Source organism: Megalobrama amblycephala, linkage group LG19 (genome assembly GCF_018812025.1).
Source record: "Megalobrama amblycephala isolate DHTTF-2021 linkage group LG19, ASM1881202v1, whole genome shotgun sequence".
Lineage (NCBI taxonomy): Eukaryota > Metazoa > Chordata > Actinopteri > Cypriniformes > Xenocyprididae > Megalobrama > Megalobrama amblycephala.
Genome location: NC_063062.1, coordinates 13,774,773 through 13,790,682, shown reverse-complemented (window position 1 = coordinate 13,790,682; position 15,910 = coordinate 13,774,773). Strand labels below are relative to the sequence as shown.

At 36.5% G+C, this 15,910-nt stretch overlaps 2 protein-coding genes across 5 annotated transcripts in view; both read left to right on the top strand.

Annotated features, from left to right (window-relative positions):
* Positions 1–992: 992 nt before the first annotated feature.
* Positions 993–14,011, top strand: nutf2 (nuclear transport factor 2). 4 transcript variants are annotated; one of them, XR_007181540.1, is made up of 6 exons: positions 993–1,147; positions 5,424–5,545; positions 8,406–8,477; positions 8,957–9,055; positions 9,324–9,485; positions 12,231–12,368. XR_007181540.1 is itself a non-coding variant. In XM_048167828.1 (5 exons), exons 2-5 carry the CDS (start codon positions 5,447–5,449, stop codon positions 12,342–12,344), a joined length of 384 nt encoding a protein of 127 aa, XP_048023785.1. In that variant the 5' UTR covers positions 993–1,147; positions 5,424–5,446; the 3' UTR covers positions 12,345–14,011. The 4 variants fall into 4 exon arrangements, 3 of the variants coding, with proteins under 3 accessions (XP_048023785.1, XP_048023787.1, XP_048023786.1); XM_048167828.1 differs by lacking the exon at positions 9,324–9,485 and having other exon boundaries at positions 12,231–14,011; XM_048167830.1 differs by lacking the exons at positions 993–1,147; positions 9,324–9,485 and adding an exon at positions 1,226–1,356 and having other exon boundaries at positions 12,231–14,011.
* Positions 14,012–14,252: 241 nt separating this feature from the next.
* Positions 14,253–15,910, top strand: part of edc4 (enhancer of mRNA decapping 4) — a 28,739-nt gene continuing 27,081 nt past the window's right edge. The window contains 2 exon segments of the mRNA XM_048167823.1: positions 14,253–14,472; positions 15,114–15,270. Coding sequence (XP_048023780.1) covers positions 14,385–14,472; positions 15,114–15,270 — 245 coding nt within the window. The 5' untranslated portion in view covers positions 14,253–14,384.

Here is a 15,910-nt window from a genome sequence, read left to right as displayed (position 1 = left end):
GCAACTGGAAGGCAAAGGGTGAGAAATCATCCATCCACTGTTTACAAAATGATATGCATTATTAGAGATATCAGAATAAAGCTTCATTGAACTAATCCTGGATTATCATAGTTCTGTCCTGTTTTGTGTGTCATCAATGTAGGGAAGTGAACGCAGAGCACCTCCGGACTGCCTTCAAATCTATCGATCCCTCACTGGATTCTGAAACTCTGGACTGGTATCTCAGTGTAGCTTTTAAGACAAAGGAGTGTGAATTACAAGATCAAGCTTTGAACACAGAGGTTGTGCTACAGCGTCTCTCTGTGGCTAATGTAAAAAGGGCAGGGCCAGTGTGATGACTTCTTACGTCAAGCACATTTCCAATCTTTTTATAGCACACTACATAAACCAAATACCTCTAATAATACCTCTGTGTTAATAGTTTGCAGATTATGTAATTGGAAAATCCCATGTCATGAATGACACAATATTAAATAATTAGTTTAAAAATTACCCTTATGCTTTAAAGTGTCTTTATTTTTGCTTTCTCTTAAAAAGAAAAGAAACTGTCATGCTTGTTATACTGACATTTTACCTCTAAATCAACAAAGCTTAGTTATTTGTAGTTGTCTGCATACAGATTACTTGATAATTGTTCATGTCAATAAATGTTACATTTATACGTATTTGTTTTTCAAGTTTATTCTGATGATTGTTTACACTTTAATGTCATTTGTTATTAACAAAAGTGCAATTTCCCAATCTATGGTAAATGCAAAGAAGCACTGTGTTTGTGAGACCAGTTACACTAAACAGAACTTCTCTGCCACATGTAGTTTTATTTAACAGAATTTAGAAACTGTTTGTAAATAGCAGAGACATTGTACAAATATGGTTTCTAAGGGACAATACTTGTGTGTGTATTTTAAGTATACTATTCTTGGATTCACCCGCTGCTCGAAGCACTAGTTCTAGATTTGGAAAGCAATACATCAACCAGCCTATGTTTACACTGAGAATCTGTTGTCTGACTGTCAAGAACCAAAATTCAAAGCAATGTGTATGCGCTTTGCGCATGCTCAAACTGACGAGGCCGCTCAACTTCTGTTCGCCGCGCGCTGGAATCGCCATAACTGGAACCGGGGGATTCGGTTTAGGGCTCACGGAGGTAAGGTGTTGGTCACGTATTATTTATAACAGTTAACATTGTGTTTATACTGCACATAACTACTTTACAGCTACTTTATGCAAAGTAGGACTAGGGCTTTTTGCCAAGAATAATCTGAAGCGCTAGCTAATAGGACACGCCTATAGGACAGGAGCGTGTACGGGCCGCGCGAGGGTCTCGCGCCTGCATGCAGCTCAAATGGCTCTGAGGTATTTTTAGAACGGAACGAGAGCGCGTTTGGTCCAAGTTGACCGTAACTATTCAAACTCCGAGTCGATATTCAAAAGGTAACGTTCACTTCAACGTAAAGCACAACTTTTTCCTCATCACAGTTTAACCGGTGAGTTCGCTGTAGACAGTTAGCACGTCGGCTAAAGCTACAATGAATCAGTCTACAGCGAGGCCAATGAAAGCTAGCTGATAATCTTTAGCATGGTGACTCTTGATGGTTAGTAACATTCACGATCGAACGGTAATTGCAGTTGGACGGTCACGGAAATGATTCTGACCACAATTCGGAAGTCATATCGTCACAGATTGATTTGAATTTAAGTTATTACTTGTTAACCAACCTACCAATTAGAGCTAAAAATCTTTAAAATCCTCTTTTAGAATGATCAGTCATTAATTTAAGTGTCATTTTTAATCGAGTTGTCTAATTTTACAGTAATCGAACCAGCTTGTTTGGTGTATTTATTGTCACCCATACATTTGTAATTCTAGATAACTGTCATTAAGAGCTTTAACTAATATTTATACTTCTAGGCGCGTTGTACCCCTCAACTATTAAAGTGACAATTTGTGTTAGATGTCAGGGCAAAATATACATTTTGGAGAAATTGATCTGTTTAAGTTTGAAAGACTGCAGTGAATCATGGCCCCAAGCAAGCACATGATACATTAACCAGTCAAAGTTGCTGACAAACCCGTATTAGTGTAACAGGGTGGAGCAGGAGTGTGTTAGATTCCACGAGCTTCTTCTAAGTAGAAAGAAGTTTATAAAGGCCCATTCACATCAAGGAGGATAACTATAAAGTTTTAAAAATAGTAATCTATGAGAATAGGTAGGTCCACACCACAACTATAAAGATAAACCGACTTTAAAGAGCTCGAGCATTTAAAGCAGATTGATTCTGAATGGCTGTAAAAGTTTTTATCATTAATCAGCTGGACAAAATCGTGAAAGTAGAAGAATATTGTGAAAAAGGGATCGAGTGAGCGAGTTTTATTACCTGCATTCAAATTTAGCATTTTCCTTCAGGTTAGTCCTATGTTCATAATAAAAAATCTGTTTAAATGTCTGCTGCAATATCTTGTCCTTTTAACAGTTAAGGGGTTTTCCCATGACTGACAGCACTAGTCAAAGCATTTGTCAGTTGCGTCTTGTTCCATGTTCACAAAAGAGTCTTTTCAATGTAAAAGTCTTCGCTACTGACTGACACACTCATAAAGACAGTCTTTGCCGCCATCTAATGGCGTAATGATGTAACTTCTGTTGCTGTTCACGTTCAGGGACTATTTTTTCCGGTGGAAGGAAGGCTTTTAGTTAGGGATTTACCGATACTAGTATCGGTATCGGGCCCGATACCAAGCTTGTGTACTTGTACTCGTACTTATAAAAATACCCCCGATACCAAAGACCGATACCTCACGTGACGTAACTGACAGAATTTTCTGCGCACAGAGACACTGATGGCAGCAGCAGAAACAATGTCGGCCTCAGAGGTGTGGAAATACTTTAAAATTAATGATGACAACACACATTGCGAACTACATGCTTTCAGTCACAATTTGTTATCGATTAGTGAAGGTGGGATAGGCGGAATTGCGCTGAATGACACAGACCAGGGGCCTGTACCATGATGATAGTTGAACAAACTCAGGCTTATAGGATTAGTTTCAAGTTGACAAAACCAAACCACTCCAACCCAGCTTTGTTGGTACCATGATGATTATCATCAACTTTGTCTGTCAACTCAGGCTTTGATCCTGAGTTTGTGGAGCGCGTGCATGTGAACGCGTGACATCATTGGTAAACAGCCAATCACATGCCTTGCAACAGAGATGAACTATGATTTACTTCTCGTGAGAGAGCCAGCACGATTTAAAACTCTCTTGCTGAAAATTAAGAATTTAAACACATGTACGCCAATGGAAAATACTTGTCTGTGAAAGAGGACAAATAAAAGAAATTATCTTTCTTTATCAGTGCAAGTGAAAGTTATGAAGTTAGTTTATATAGTTGATAATATATAGCGATAGAGACTCAAACATACAAGGTCATGTAGTCTTATTTAAAGAGTATATTTACACCTTATTTATATTACATATGATCTATATATATATTAATATTCATTGAAACTAAATGCTTAATAACAACTGTTAAACTAAACTTGCATGTGTGTAATGGATTAATAAAAATATAGATCATATAATTATACAAATCATATAAATTATAAAATAATTCTAAGCAATTATCATTAAAACCACACAATTTCATCATTAAATATTTGTTTTTACTATATAGTGACCTTTAATTTGGAGCAAGAGAAACTGGGGGAGTGACTTTATTGTGTTGGGTGTTTCAGTGTCACTTTCAGTTTGAGATCTCTGAACCAGAACATAACCTGCCCTAGAGCAGGTTAGCCGTGGAGCGTAAGTTACCATGGCGATGAACACCGCTAAAAGTCAAGTCACTTTCATGGTACCATGGTACTTCATTAGTTCACTCACTGTGTTGTGCTTGGAAAACTGCAACATCACCAAAAAAAAAAAAAAAGAGGGAGAGAGAGAGAAATTAATAAATGTATAGGTATCGTATCGGTGAGTACTAGAAAAAAGTATCAGTACTCGTACTCGGTCCTTAAATGGTATCAGTGCATCCCTATTTTTAGTAAAAGTTTACTTCATGAAAGTTGCATTGATACATATTTTAGAAACCATCTTCTGGGGGAAAAAAAAATATTTTAAGCATAATTTTTGTTTTTTAGTTTAACTCGTGTCCCATTTAGAGGGTGAGGGTTATGACCTATACTGCAGCCAGCCACCAGGGGATGATCAAAATGTTTTGGCTTCACTTTTCAGGACGTGCGCAGCACACTTGCTTCTCATAGTATTATGACTCGTTTCCACCGAGCGGTACGGTTCAGTACGGTATGCGATTTTTGCCATTTCCATTGTCAAAAGTTGTGAATGGTACCCTAATTCCGAACCGTGCCACTTTTTAGGGACCATTCCGTTGGGGTGCCTAGCACAACAGTACCGGTACCAAAAGGGTGGAGCTACACTCACTGTAGAAAGTCGATTGGCTGACAGATAATCGTCATTTGCTTGTGCTACAAGGTGAATGACAACACAATACCATTGCAACACAGTGTGTATTTTTCGGCTGTTTTTCCTTTTGCAGCCTTCAGCCTTAGCTCAAACAAAGCTGCTGTATGTCCTCCATTGTCGTTCACTGTCACTTTCTTCTTCACACGAGAATGATGTAGATCGCTACTTTCCAGCATACACCACGCCTATCAGGTAAGGGTACTTTTGGCAGTGGAAACGCAAGCTGGATCGTAGTGTACTGTACTGAACAGTACCACTCAGTGGAAACAAGCCATTAGAACAAACTATTGTTATTGTAATTGGTGTGAACAGTCCTTTTAATAAAGCCTTTTTTTTTTTTTTGTCTGATCTGTTTGACTTTTTAATTTTGTGTGATTTTGTTGTTTTAGTGATTTTTTTTTTTCACAATAAAGCTGACATATACTGTCAGAAAAACTAAAAAGGGGAAATTAGTTGCTAAATAAACATTTTACACAGACAAAAATATAATTCAAATTATTTGCACTAGCATGAGATGACTTCTCTCAGTTTCCCTACATAGAGTCACCCCCTCATAGGCATCGCCATGTTGACATCACATGACCAGCTCTATTACGCAATTGATAAGTTAATAATAATGTTTACTTCACATATTGCTTTTGGTCTGTGGGTGAAGCCTTTTAACAAATCAAACAGTATAACAAATACTACACACACAAGTGAACAAAACAAAACAAATGCTTTGTGTGAAGTATCAGCATTCAGTATACAAACTTTGTGCATCTATGCAGCATGCTTTTAGTTGTCAGTATGAAGTCCAAAATTGCTGGTAATATTGGGTCAAATAAAAGCTAGTTCACCTTTAAATGTAGATTAAAATCTCCTTAAGTTTCAGGTTTTTTTTGTACTTGGCAAAACTGGTTGTCTGTCATACACATTGAGTCATTTATTCTGTCTCCACCAGTGCCTGTAGAAGGGTGAATCAGAATGGGAGACAAGCCGATTTGGGAACAAATAGGATCCAGCTTTGTGCAACATTACTATCAGCTGTTTGACACAGACAGGACTCAACTTGGATCGATATATGTGAGTATTGTCAAGTTCTTTTGCTCAGGATAGTTCTCTCTTGACTAGCCCTTTAACCCTCTCGTGCTGTTCTTGTGTCGGTCAAAAATGGCCGTAATTTTTTTTTTGTTTTTTTTCAATGAAATGATTGTACTATATCTTAGTTTGAAAATGTTTTTTATTTAATATTTTGTAATTTTAGGGGATTTTATGGTACTAAATTATATTTATGCAGTAGTTATAAACCATTTATCCATATCCACTTTTTGAGCATAGACCTGTAAATGAAATTTCCAACTTAAACTGTCATAAATCGTGAATGCTTTGGAGTCCAGATTTAAGATTGGTCTCTTTTTAAAGACCATCCTTGGCAGATTATTTATGAAGTGAAAAGTTACAGAATTTGACATCTTTTGTTATGAAAAATAAAATTTTCAATTGTTATATGAAATATATATTTTCCAAAACCTGTTTCACTCTAAAACTGTGAGAAAACCAAAGCCATAAATCTAAACAAGCTGTGTTCCAAATTTGAGGTTGATATCTCAAAAAATGAGCTTTCAGTAAGAATTTGTTTGTGCTCAGTACCAAATGTTGCTAATATATGAAATTAGAGGTCGTTTTGGACCACGAACAATACACGTGTCGATTCGAATCATGTGCATGTTTTTTTTGTGTGTGTGTTCACACAGCAAGTGCTGAAACCTTAAGTACATTTTCGTACCATTCCGACGGAGTTAAAAATATATATATATATTTTTTTGTAATTGTATATTTATATATAAAATATATTTATGTGTAATATAAAATATATATAAATTTATTTAAACATGCATATATTTCTTAAATTTATACATGTATGTGTGTGTATTTATATATACATAATTATTATACACAGAACACACACATATTACGTGTAAACAGACTTTTATTTTGCAAATGATTAATGGCGATTAATTGTTGCACATCCCTTATTTTTATATATATATATATATATATATATATATATATAGTTTTATCAAAAAAATTGGTCAAAAATGACCCAACAGCACCAGAGGGTTAAGGCTGTCCCACACTAAAAGATTTTTAAAATCTTATCAGATTTTCAAAATATGAGAGATCACAAACATAATGACAAAAAAAATCATAGATTTAACAAATTTGTTCCTGTAGTGTGTGGAGTGCCACGGTGTGACCAAGACAGCACACCACACACTAACAGTTTCCATTCACAAACAACCAGAGTCCCGACTGTGAACGCAGGAGATCTCACAAAATCTCTCATGGTCAAACGCGACTTTACAAACAAACATGGCAGATGATGAGCAAGAAGAAATGGCGATAATAGTTGTTTGGACTGCTTTTTACAGAAAATTTGTGGGAAAAAAGAAAACGTTTTGGAAGAAGTTGTGTAATGCTTCCATCTTCCGTCATCTCGCTTTCTGATATGGTATCGTTTCGTTCCTATATGACAATCTACAGAGTGCGTCTGCGTTTCTCCTCGGGGTTCCCCCTACACAACAATTTCTGATCATAAATATTCAACATGTTGGATATTTACGATTTAAGATTGGTGCACTATGTTCTTCCCAGCAGATTCAGTCACTCTTAACACACCTCACACCACAGGAAAATCTGATAAGATAATCTGTAGAACCATCAAGATAATCAGGACTTTACCTAGGTTTGTTAGAAGGGGAGAATTGGGCCCAAAATTGGCCCGATTATCTTGTAGTGTGTGGGTGTCTTCAGTTAAGAGGTGTCAATTAGAAATGTTTTTACTGTCTCTGTCTTGCCATCATGTTAGTGTTCAAAGCGTCCCTTGGTTTATGTCTTGCAGAGTGACGCTAGATGCCCAGTAACAAACAAGTTTTGTCGTGTGTTCAACAGAAGAGTCTTTTCAGGCCAGAAATGTGGTTCTACACTGGGCCTAAAGTGCTCATACTTGGATCTACTTTTTGAGCAACATATAAAAGATGTTGAACAATACTGTTGTTGGATATTTGTCGAGGAAATTCAACAAACAAAATATATTAGTATAATCTGTGGATTAAAATAAAGTATCTGTGTGTGATTTGTCTACTCCTGTGAGTGCACCTGTCATTTGTTGCTGTCACTTGTTAATTTACTAATTTTTCTGCTGTCGGGTGGAAACCTCATATCTCCATATTTTTATTTTTTTCATAAATCATTACTATTGGTCACCCTACATCTGTCTGGGTTTTGCAAATATTTAACCAATGAAAAGTATTAAAAAGAGCTTGTGAAACCTCAAGTTATAACTCTATTGGGTCCTCAAATTTGGTATAACCTCTAGTGAATGAAGTTCCAGATGCAGTTTGGATCATCTTCACTTCTTTACAATGCAAAGGTAAATAAACAACTGATTTTTTTAAAGTATAGTGTTTTTAACTCAAGAAACACTATATATAAAGGCTAATGTTTTATGTATTTGAGGAGGAAATACATAAAATAAACTTGAGTGCCCACATGGCTACAGTAAACTGTTAGTCGATGAAAACATAATGCGATGCACTCACTGCCTGTTGTAATGATGGACAAAACACGTATTTCTTAAATTCTCAGAAAAATGCAGGTCAAAAGCTTCATAACTCCATTTAAGCTTGATTTTGGTAAAATTTTAATAATAAAATGATGCATGAAAGAATCTGACTATATAAAGCCATAATACCAACACTGACTACGAGGTGTTTAATTATTTTTAAAAAATAGTGATTTTACCATTTCCTGAAAATTAGCATTTTTGGAAATACAAGGTTTCCACCTAACAGCGAGGAGATATATATAAGACTGGCCACAGCACTGCTTCACTATCTACATATTGGCGTCTTTAGCTCATCTTTTTTTTTTCTTATCTTAGATTGATGCGTCATGCCTTACGTGGGAGGGTCAGCAATTCCAGGGAAAAGCAGCTATTGTCGAAAAGCTTTCCGTAAGTATTTGTTTGTATTTTGTTAGAGGTGGTTGATTCAAAGTAGTTTAATAGGTTAGGCTTCATTTTTTTTTTTTTCCTCCATGTTCAGGGACTAAAACTGTTTTTTTAGGGGGGGGAAGGGAGTGAGAGGTTCTCCACTAAAATCCTCCTGACCATACCATATAAGCTCATAAATATTTTAATTTTGTGGTTGATAACTGTATTATTTGTCTAATTAAAATTCAAATAAATCATCAAAATCTGTCATTTTAAAAATATACAACTCAATTTAGGCATCACAACATTATTATAGAGTATAAAAATGGATGTTTATAAATTAATAAAATCTCTAAAGTCAACTGATGATTGTACAGATCTATTGTGCATTCTCATTTAAATATTTATCAGCTGTTTAATTACAGTACATATATGCAGTAGTGAGGTATCTTTCCATTTAAACACTGATATACTTAATGTTCTGTGTTTATCGTTTCCAGAGCCTGCCCTTCACAAAAATAGCTCACAGCATAACAGCACAAGACCACCAGCCCACCCCTGATAGCTGCATATTGAGTATGGTAGTAGGCCAACTAAAAGTAAGTAAATTTAATTTTGGTTTCTGACAGTTAATCTATTGAGGTGAACAGTTTTGGTAAATATGTGTGTGATTAAGGTCTAAAAGGGGATTCTTGCCCATTTGAATTGCATAGCATCACCTTAATCCCAGTGGAATTTAAATCGAGAGCGGCCGTGGAAGGTTTAAGCCTCTCTTGATTGCCCTCTCAACTCACATGTTATGGTAGTGTGAAGTCAAAGATTTCATAAGCATTTCAGAGCTGTAGTGTGTGTGTGTTTGTCTGTCAGGCGGATGATGACCAGGTGCTGGGCTTCCACCAGACCTTTCTGTTGAAATGTATCAGCACTGCCTGGGTTTGCACCAATGAAGTCTTCAGGCTTGCCCTGCACAACCTTTGAGCTTAAAGGCTCTCGGTGGTCACATGGCCTTTCCTCCTTCTCTTAATGTCTGTAAGGACCGGTGTCTGCTTGAGTTCACGCACACCGTACAGGCCTCTCTACTAACGGCTTTAAACTGTGTTCAGATCAAGTGTTTGTGTGGATCTAGTATGGTGGGAATGCCATGACGTCGAATTTGTTGATGCAGAATTGCCGATTTGCTTGATGAGTTTTTTGTGGATTTGCTTGCGCCTTGGCAGCAACAAAACAACTGAAAATCATTCATTTTTAATGAGAGTTGGCCATATTTGGTGACATGAATGACAGTGACCTTTAACAACATAATGTGTCCAAAAATTTTAAAAAAAAAATCGAGTTTAACTTAATGAGCACAGACTCTGTGTGGTGACTAACAATCAGCTTTTATTTTGACCTCTAATGAAGACTTCCTCATTTTAGCCATCATGGGATGAGATGAGTTCTCTCAGAAGGAAAACTAAAGCCGGGTGCACACTGTGCGATTTATAATAGTCCTTTTTACGATTTTTGCTTGTCAGACTGTATGAACATGATCCTCATGTCACACTGTGGGATCTCAGCTGTCACTTATGTCAGACTGTACGACAGTCAAGACACGTTAAAAATGGATGCGCGCATGAAAACTTGTCCTGAGTTTTACATCATCAACCCATACACGTTCGGTGACAGTGAGCTGCATTACACACGGGACGGAAATGGTGGCTAACAAAGACATCTCTATCGTGAATTTTGATAACGGCTTGTCTTGAAAAACGAAGACAATTTGACGGTAGTTGTAGGAGAAGTCACACTGGAGGATTGCGCGAAGGTAAAATTTGATCGCAACGGTCATCAATCGGCTGTCTGTGAACATGTCAAACTAGCGATCAAAGACCACAGATTTTACGCTAGGATTACAGGAATCTTTTAGGATTTGCAAAATTTGTCTCAGATGACCAAATAGTGGCCAAAATCGCACAGTGTGAACCAGCCTTAACTTGAACTCAAATTGGGTGAATATGGCACTTTTGGGATCAGCTGTGCTTCTATTAAGTTTTTAGATTCCAGTTATTCACTGTGAAATTATGTATGAATGAATAGGAATGGACTATTTGGATAAAACCATTTATTTTAGTATTTATTAAATTTTGAAGGGGTTTTTTTTTTTTTCCAGTTTTAATTTCAGTTTTTTTTATATAATTAAATTATTTTATTCTAGTTTTAGTAATTTTAGTATTTCGACTTAAAAAACATTTTTTTTAGTATTTATTTTCTATTAAATTTCAGCTCTGTTTTAAATTAGCAATTTATTAATAGTTTTAGTTAACAATAACAACACTGGGTAAAATGTGTGCTAAAATGACATCTCCAAGTTTTAACAACAGAGTTGTATTCAGTGCATGGGTTATCTTGCACTGAAAGCAGTTTATAACCTTGTAACCTTCTTTTGATTGAGTTACATCAGTTTAGGGCATATTTGTATTTAAACGGATAGTTCACCCTAAAATGAAAATTAAGTCATCATTTACTCACTCTGGTGTTGTTCTAATGCTCTTCTTTCTTTTTTGTACCACAAAAGGAGAATTTTAAATAAATGGCCATGTAATGGCAGTGAATAGTGACCTGCATCAAGCTTTTTAAAGGCCAGTTCACACCGCATCAATGGCCGCTGACAGACGGCAAACAGGCACTTTGTCGTGTTTTGTCGGATCAGTGCATTACCCCTGTTGGAGTCTGTTGTCAGAGCTTGTTTTCGCCGATTGAACATGCTGAATCAAAATTAGAATGTCTGAGAAGTGACGTGCTGTAATCTGGTGGCCTTAAAAAAAAAAAAAAGTATCACAAAATGGTCCCATGCAACACCTACCATATATTCCAAGTGTTCTGGTGGTATAAACGAAAATGAACCAAAATGTAATGTATTAGTAATGAAAATCCTGACTTTGGACATTAATCTTATGTACACTGCTGCCTGGCTTCGCAACGTGCACATTCGTGAGACTCTATTAGCGCCACAGTTCACTCCTACTCACCCAGAAAAAGAGCACAAGTTGTGTGAGAAGTACAGATTAATAAAAACACATCATGAAATACACTGCCTAGGAATCCTAAAAAAGTATCCGTGTACTTTCTTCACTGAGTTGCATATCTCCAGACCATAACTCTGGTTGTCAGATGACCGTCAGAATGACAGTTGACATACATGAACGTGATAACTATTTCACTACCATTACGAGCGTTTGGTCCAAAAAAAAAAAAAAAAGGACTTTACGGCATTGGAAAAACAACACCAAGAGAAATAAATGATGACTTAACTTTTTATTTTAGGGTAAACTATCCCTTATTTTATTATTTATGGTGATTCATTACTGTAGATCATTTGAGTCCAGAACTAGGCTCAGTGTTTATATGAGAAACTGATTCAGATTGTTTATCACCTTACCATGCATTTGTCTTATCTGTCATGTTTTTATTTTTATTTCACCTTCACTGACCAACATATCCTTTCATTATGTCACGAAATTACTTCCTTAGTGTGCAAAAATGGAGCATATTGTGACAAACTCTCAGCCTTTAATTTGTCTTGGTTGCATAATGCAGCTTTTGTCTTTCTGTAGCTGGATTAATATGCCTTGAAATGTGCTACACATGTCTGAAAACTTGCATGTTTTTGTGTTAGTTTAACAGAATTTGAATTATTCAGCTCTGGTTTAATTATTCCCCTTCTCTCTAATGAAGTGTTGCACAGAGTATGTGAAATCCTCTGCCTAAGTCTCTCTCTGTTTCTGCTTTGTCTAGGCAGATGATGACCCCATCATGGGATTCCATCAGAGCTTCATCCTGAAGAACATTAACGAGGCGTGGGTTTGCACCAATGACATGTTCCGCCTGTCGCTGCACAATTTTGGTTAAACGCCCCATGGCTAGCAGGAGGGAAGTGGGGGAAGGTGGAGGATGGGGTTCCGCCCTGATGACGCCTGAACCTGTCAATCAGCCCTTCATACATCACACTCAAGAAAAACGGCACCGGATTACAGCAGTCAATCACAGAAAACATGCAGGCATATACAGTACTGCCTCTACTCCAGAAATGACATGTTTCTTTGCTGAAAGCCCACACATCCATCAAACTGACCCTTTTCCTTCGCCAACCTGCATGATGATGGGGAGCTTAAATATCAGAGGACTCCCTGAACAGGACAAATACGTATTAACCTAACCTCGGCTGTTTTTTACATTTTAGTTGCTGATTTTTGACTTTGAAATAACAACCGTCTGTCTTTCATTGCTTTAGTACAAAGTGTTATCAGCTTGTTTTTAGAATATGCTCCTTGAAGTTTAATTTTTTTTTTTTTGCCCCCTTTTGAAAATTGGTGTCTCCATTCAATGTGATGTCAGGTTGCTCTAGCTATCCAAAGAACACAACCCTAATTTCCCCTTCCCCTCAGACCAGTGTGCTTCCCAATTTCTGCTCACTGCTCTCTGTGACAATAATTACCAAGCCACGATACACAATAAAAACCTTTGACTTTTTCTTAACAACGTCATCATCTTGTTCATCCCCCTGTCTGGTTTTGCGTCTACCTTTTTTCCCTTTTCTATGCTTGCCTGTTCATATTTTTGATACTGTTTCATATTAGATTCTCTCATGAAGATTATAGTTTTATTTGAGCAGAGCTGAAACAATGGAGCTGTTATTTCTCTTGTTATAGGTGGCCAGTGTTTCCTGATGCAGATGTTCATACTAAAAATAATTTTTCAACATTTTCTATGTAACCCTAACCCTATGAATACAATGGACGCTCTTGTTAAAAAGAGGAAAATATGAATCCTCCAATGATCACATAAAGCAAGTTTAGTCGTGGATAAAATGAGTTTGAGACGAACAGAAAAATCCCAGAAGTGCAGATGAATTTTCAGTGTTTTATTCTTTCATTTACCCTTTTTGTTTTAGTTTAGAGGTTTTGTTTCCCCATTTTCCATTGATTAAAATCTTGAAGTAATGGAATGTGGGATGTTATGTTTCATAAGCTTGTATGAATGTAAATGCCATCGAGTTTGTAGTGTGCCCAGAGCTGTTATATTTTGACATTACCAGTTCAAGAAGGATCACAGACACATAAAGCCTGAAACGTGACATCAGAAATACTAGTTTGTGGGAATAAGAGGTGATTATCTCTTCATTTTCACGTGTTTACACTAAAGGAGTTATGTTTATTCATTGTTTAGGATTAGAAAATCATATTCACATAATATTGAAGGCCTTTGTGCCAAGAGATGGTACAGGTATTTTAGGTCTTCTGCGTTGTAGCTTTTTGCACTGATATATCTTGACAGATCTGCTAGAACATCAGTATGAGTCATTTTCTCACATTATATTTTTGCTGGCAAATACATGTGCTGTACACGTACTTCATGCTTGCTCGACCCTGCAGGTATACCCTCTCATTTGTGGTTTGAGGGGAAGAGCAAAAGAAGACTTGATTTTCCCAACAAAACAGCATTAATACAATGTGAATACAGTAAGAGACTACTTCAGTTGCCTACATGTATGTGGAAATAAAGGAGATCAAAGAAAAGTGTGATGTTATTGTTATTTCTGTATGTGGTGGAGGAACTAGGAACTGAAAAATATATATTTTTCTTACTTAGGTGATTTTCTGAAAACTAATAAAAAATGTAATAAGTAAAATTATAATAATTATAAAATATAAATATTTATTAGTGATCTCTAAAAACAGGTTATCTTATTTAAATTTAAGTGTGAAGTTAGGTGATTCAGCCCGGAACTGAAGAAATCCTGCCAGCGGAGGCGGGGGAATGAAATGCAGGCAACGCTCAACGGAAGTTGAGAGACGGTTGCAAGCTTTTATGAGGGGCGAGCTCAGACAAAAAATTAAACTATTGAGAATTTGACAGTTTCCAGCGGTTTAATCCCCCCTTCCCTACTTTATGGCTTCCAATTCCAATATGGACATAGAGGGCGCGACCCAGCACCTTCGGGACATCTTAAAACTGGATCGTCCCGGTAATTCGGCCGGTAAGTTGCCGGGGAAGGGAGCAGCTAGGCCTCGGCGCGATGATGCTGCGCAGCGCTTGATTTCAGCAAGAGCCACCTGACTATATTCGCTCAAAAACGCGGGACAGCGCTAACTAGATTTTATGGCAAAGTGGCAAACGTTATTATTTTGTCTAATGTTGTGATTGACTAAAAAGGGGTAACGTAACATATAAGGGCTAAACTCCTGCTGGCGCAGCAGCTTTGCTCAGACAGAAAGTGTTGAGTATTAATTGCGACATGAGCATAAATGTCGTTCAAAAGTCTAAAGCACTTCATATTTATCATTATGTGGTGACCACAACAAATATTTTTTTATAGAATTCGAGAGAAGGCATGTCAAAAAAAAGAAAAACTGTTTAGAAACCTAGACAACTTTATGTGCATCATTACTAGGTTTTGCCTAGTTAGACATTATATACTATTAACTACACACCCATAAATATATATTCTCATATATGCATACACACAATATATATATGTACCAGTGGGAGTGGAAATCAAAATGTCTGTCAAACATAGATGATAATTCACAATGACATCTTTTGGAAGTAATTTTAGTAAGAGTAAGAGGGTGTACAGGTGCATTTTTAAGATTTGATTTATCAGTCATATTTCCACAGAGACCTCTTTAGTGGAGAGCCAGAGAAATCTATCTTTCAATGGGGAGTTGAATGGAGTTCTTGGAGCGGATATTATCGGAGCAGGAGGACATGCAGCAATGGTGGAGCCGACTTCTCACAACTCTGACAAACTCAATGGACAGGACACACAGACCATGTATGTATTTGCTGTCATTAATGTTAACTGTATATTTTTGGAGAAGTAGTATTAATGTTATGATCTGTAATTTTATGTAATAACCTTAAAATGGTTTGTTATTGTAATATTTACCATCAACCATTCAAAAGTTGTGGATAGGTGACATGTTTTAATGTTTAAAAATACATGGAAAAACCATAATATTGTGAAGTATACAATTTGAGAACTGTTTTCTATTTTAATATATTTTAAAACGTCATTTATTGCTGTGATGATAACGCTGAACTTTCAGCATCATTGCTCCACTCTTCAGTGTCACATGATCCTTCAGAAATCATTCAGAAAGCCATTTTTGGTGTTCAAGAAACATTTTTTATTATTATCAATAGCTGTGTTTCCATCCACCTATTTTTATGTGCATTTTGGGATATTGCATAAAAAAACGCTGGTTGGATACGCCAAGCTGCAAATACATTTTAAAAATGTGCATAAAAAACTTGTCTGCTCAATTGTGATGGATAATTTTTTTATCTGATAAGAAGACATGTACATAAACTACGATGGAAATACATTTACCAAATAAATCCCACGATGCGTGACAAAAAACTCACGGATGTGATTGAATAACCGGACTAACCAGTGGATCAGTTTCAATGCA

What these genes read in the sequence shown, in the direction of transcription:
- nutf2 (XM_048167828.1), top strand. Translation starts at nt 5,447, where the DNA reads ATGGGAGACAAGCCGATTTGGGAACAAATAGGATCCAGCTTTGTGCAA. An exon ending in CTCAACTTGGATCGATATAT is followed by an intron (nt 5,546 to 8,405) that starts GTGAGTATTGTC and finishes TTCTTATCTTAG; the next exon opens with ATTGATGCGTCATGCCTTAC. An exon ending in TGGTAGTAGGCCAACTAAAA is followed by an intron (nt 9,056 to 12,230) that starts GTAAGTAAATTT and finishes TGCTTTGTCTAG; the next exon opens with GCAGATGATGACCCCATCAT.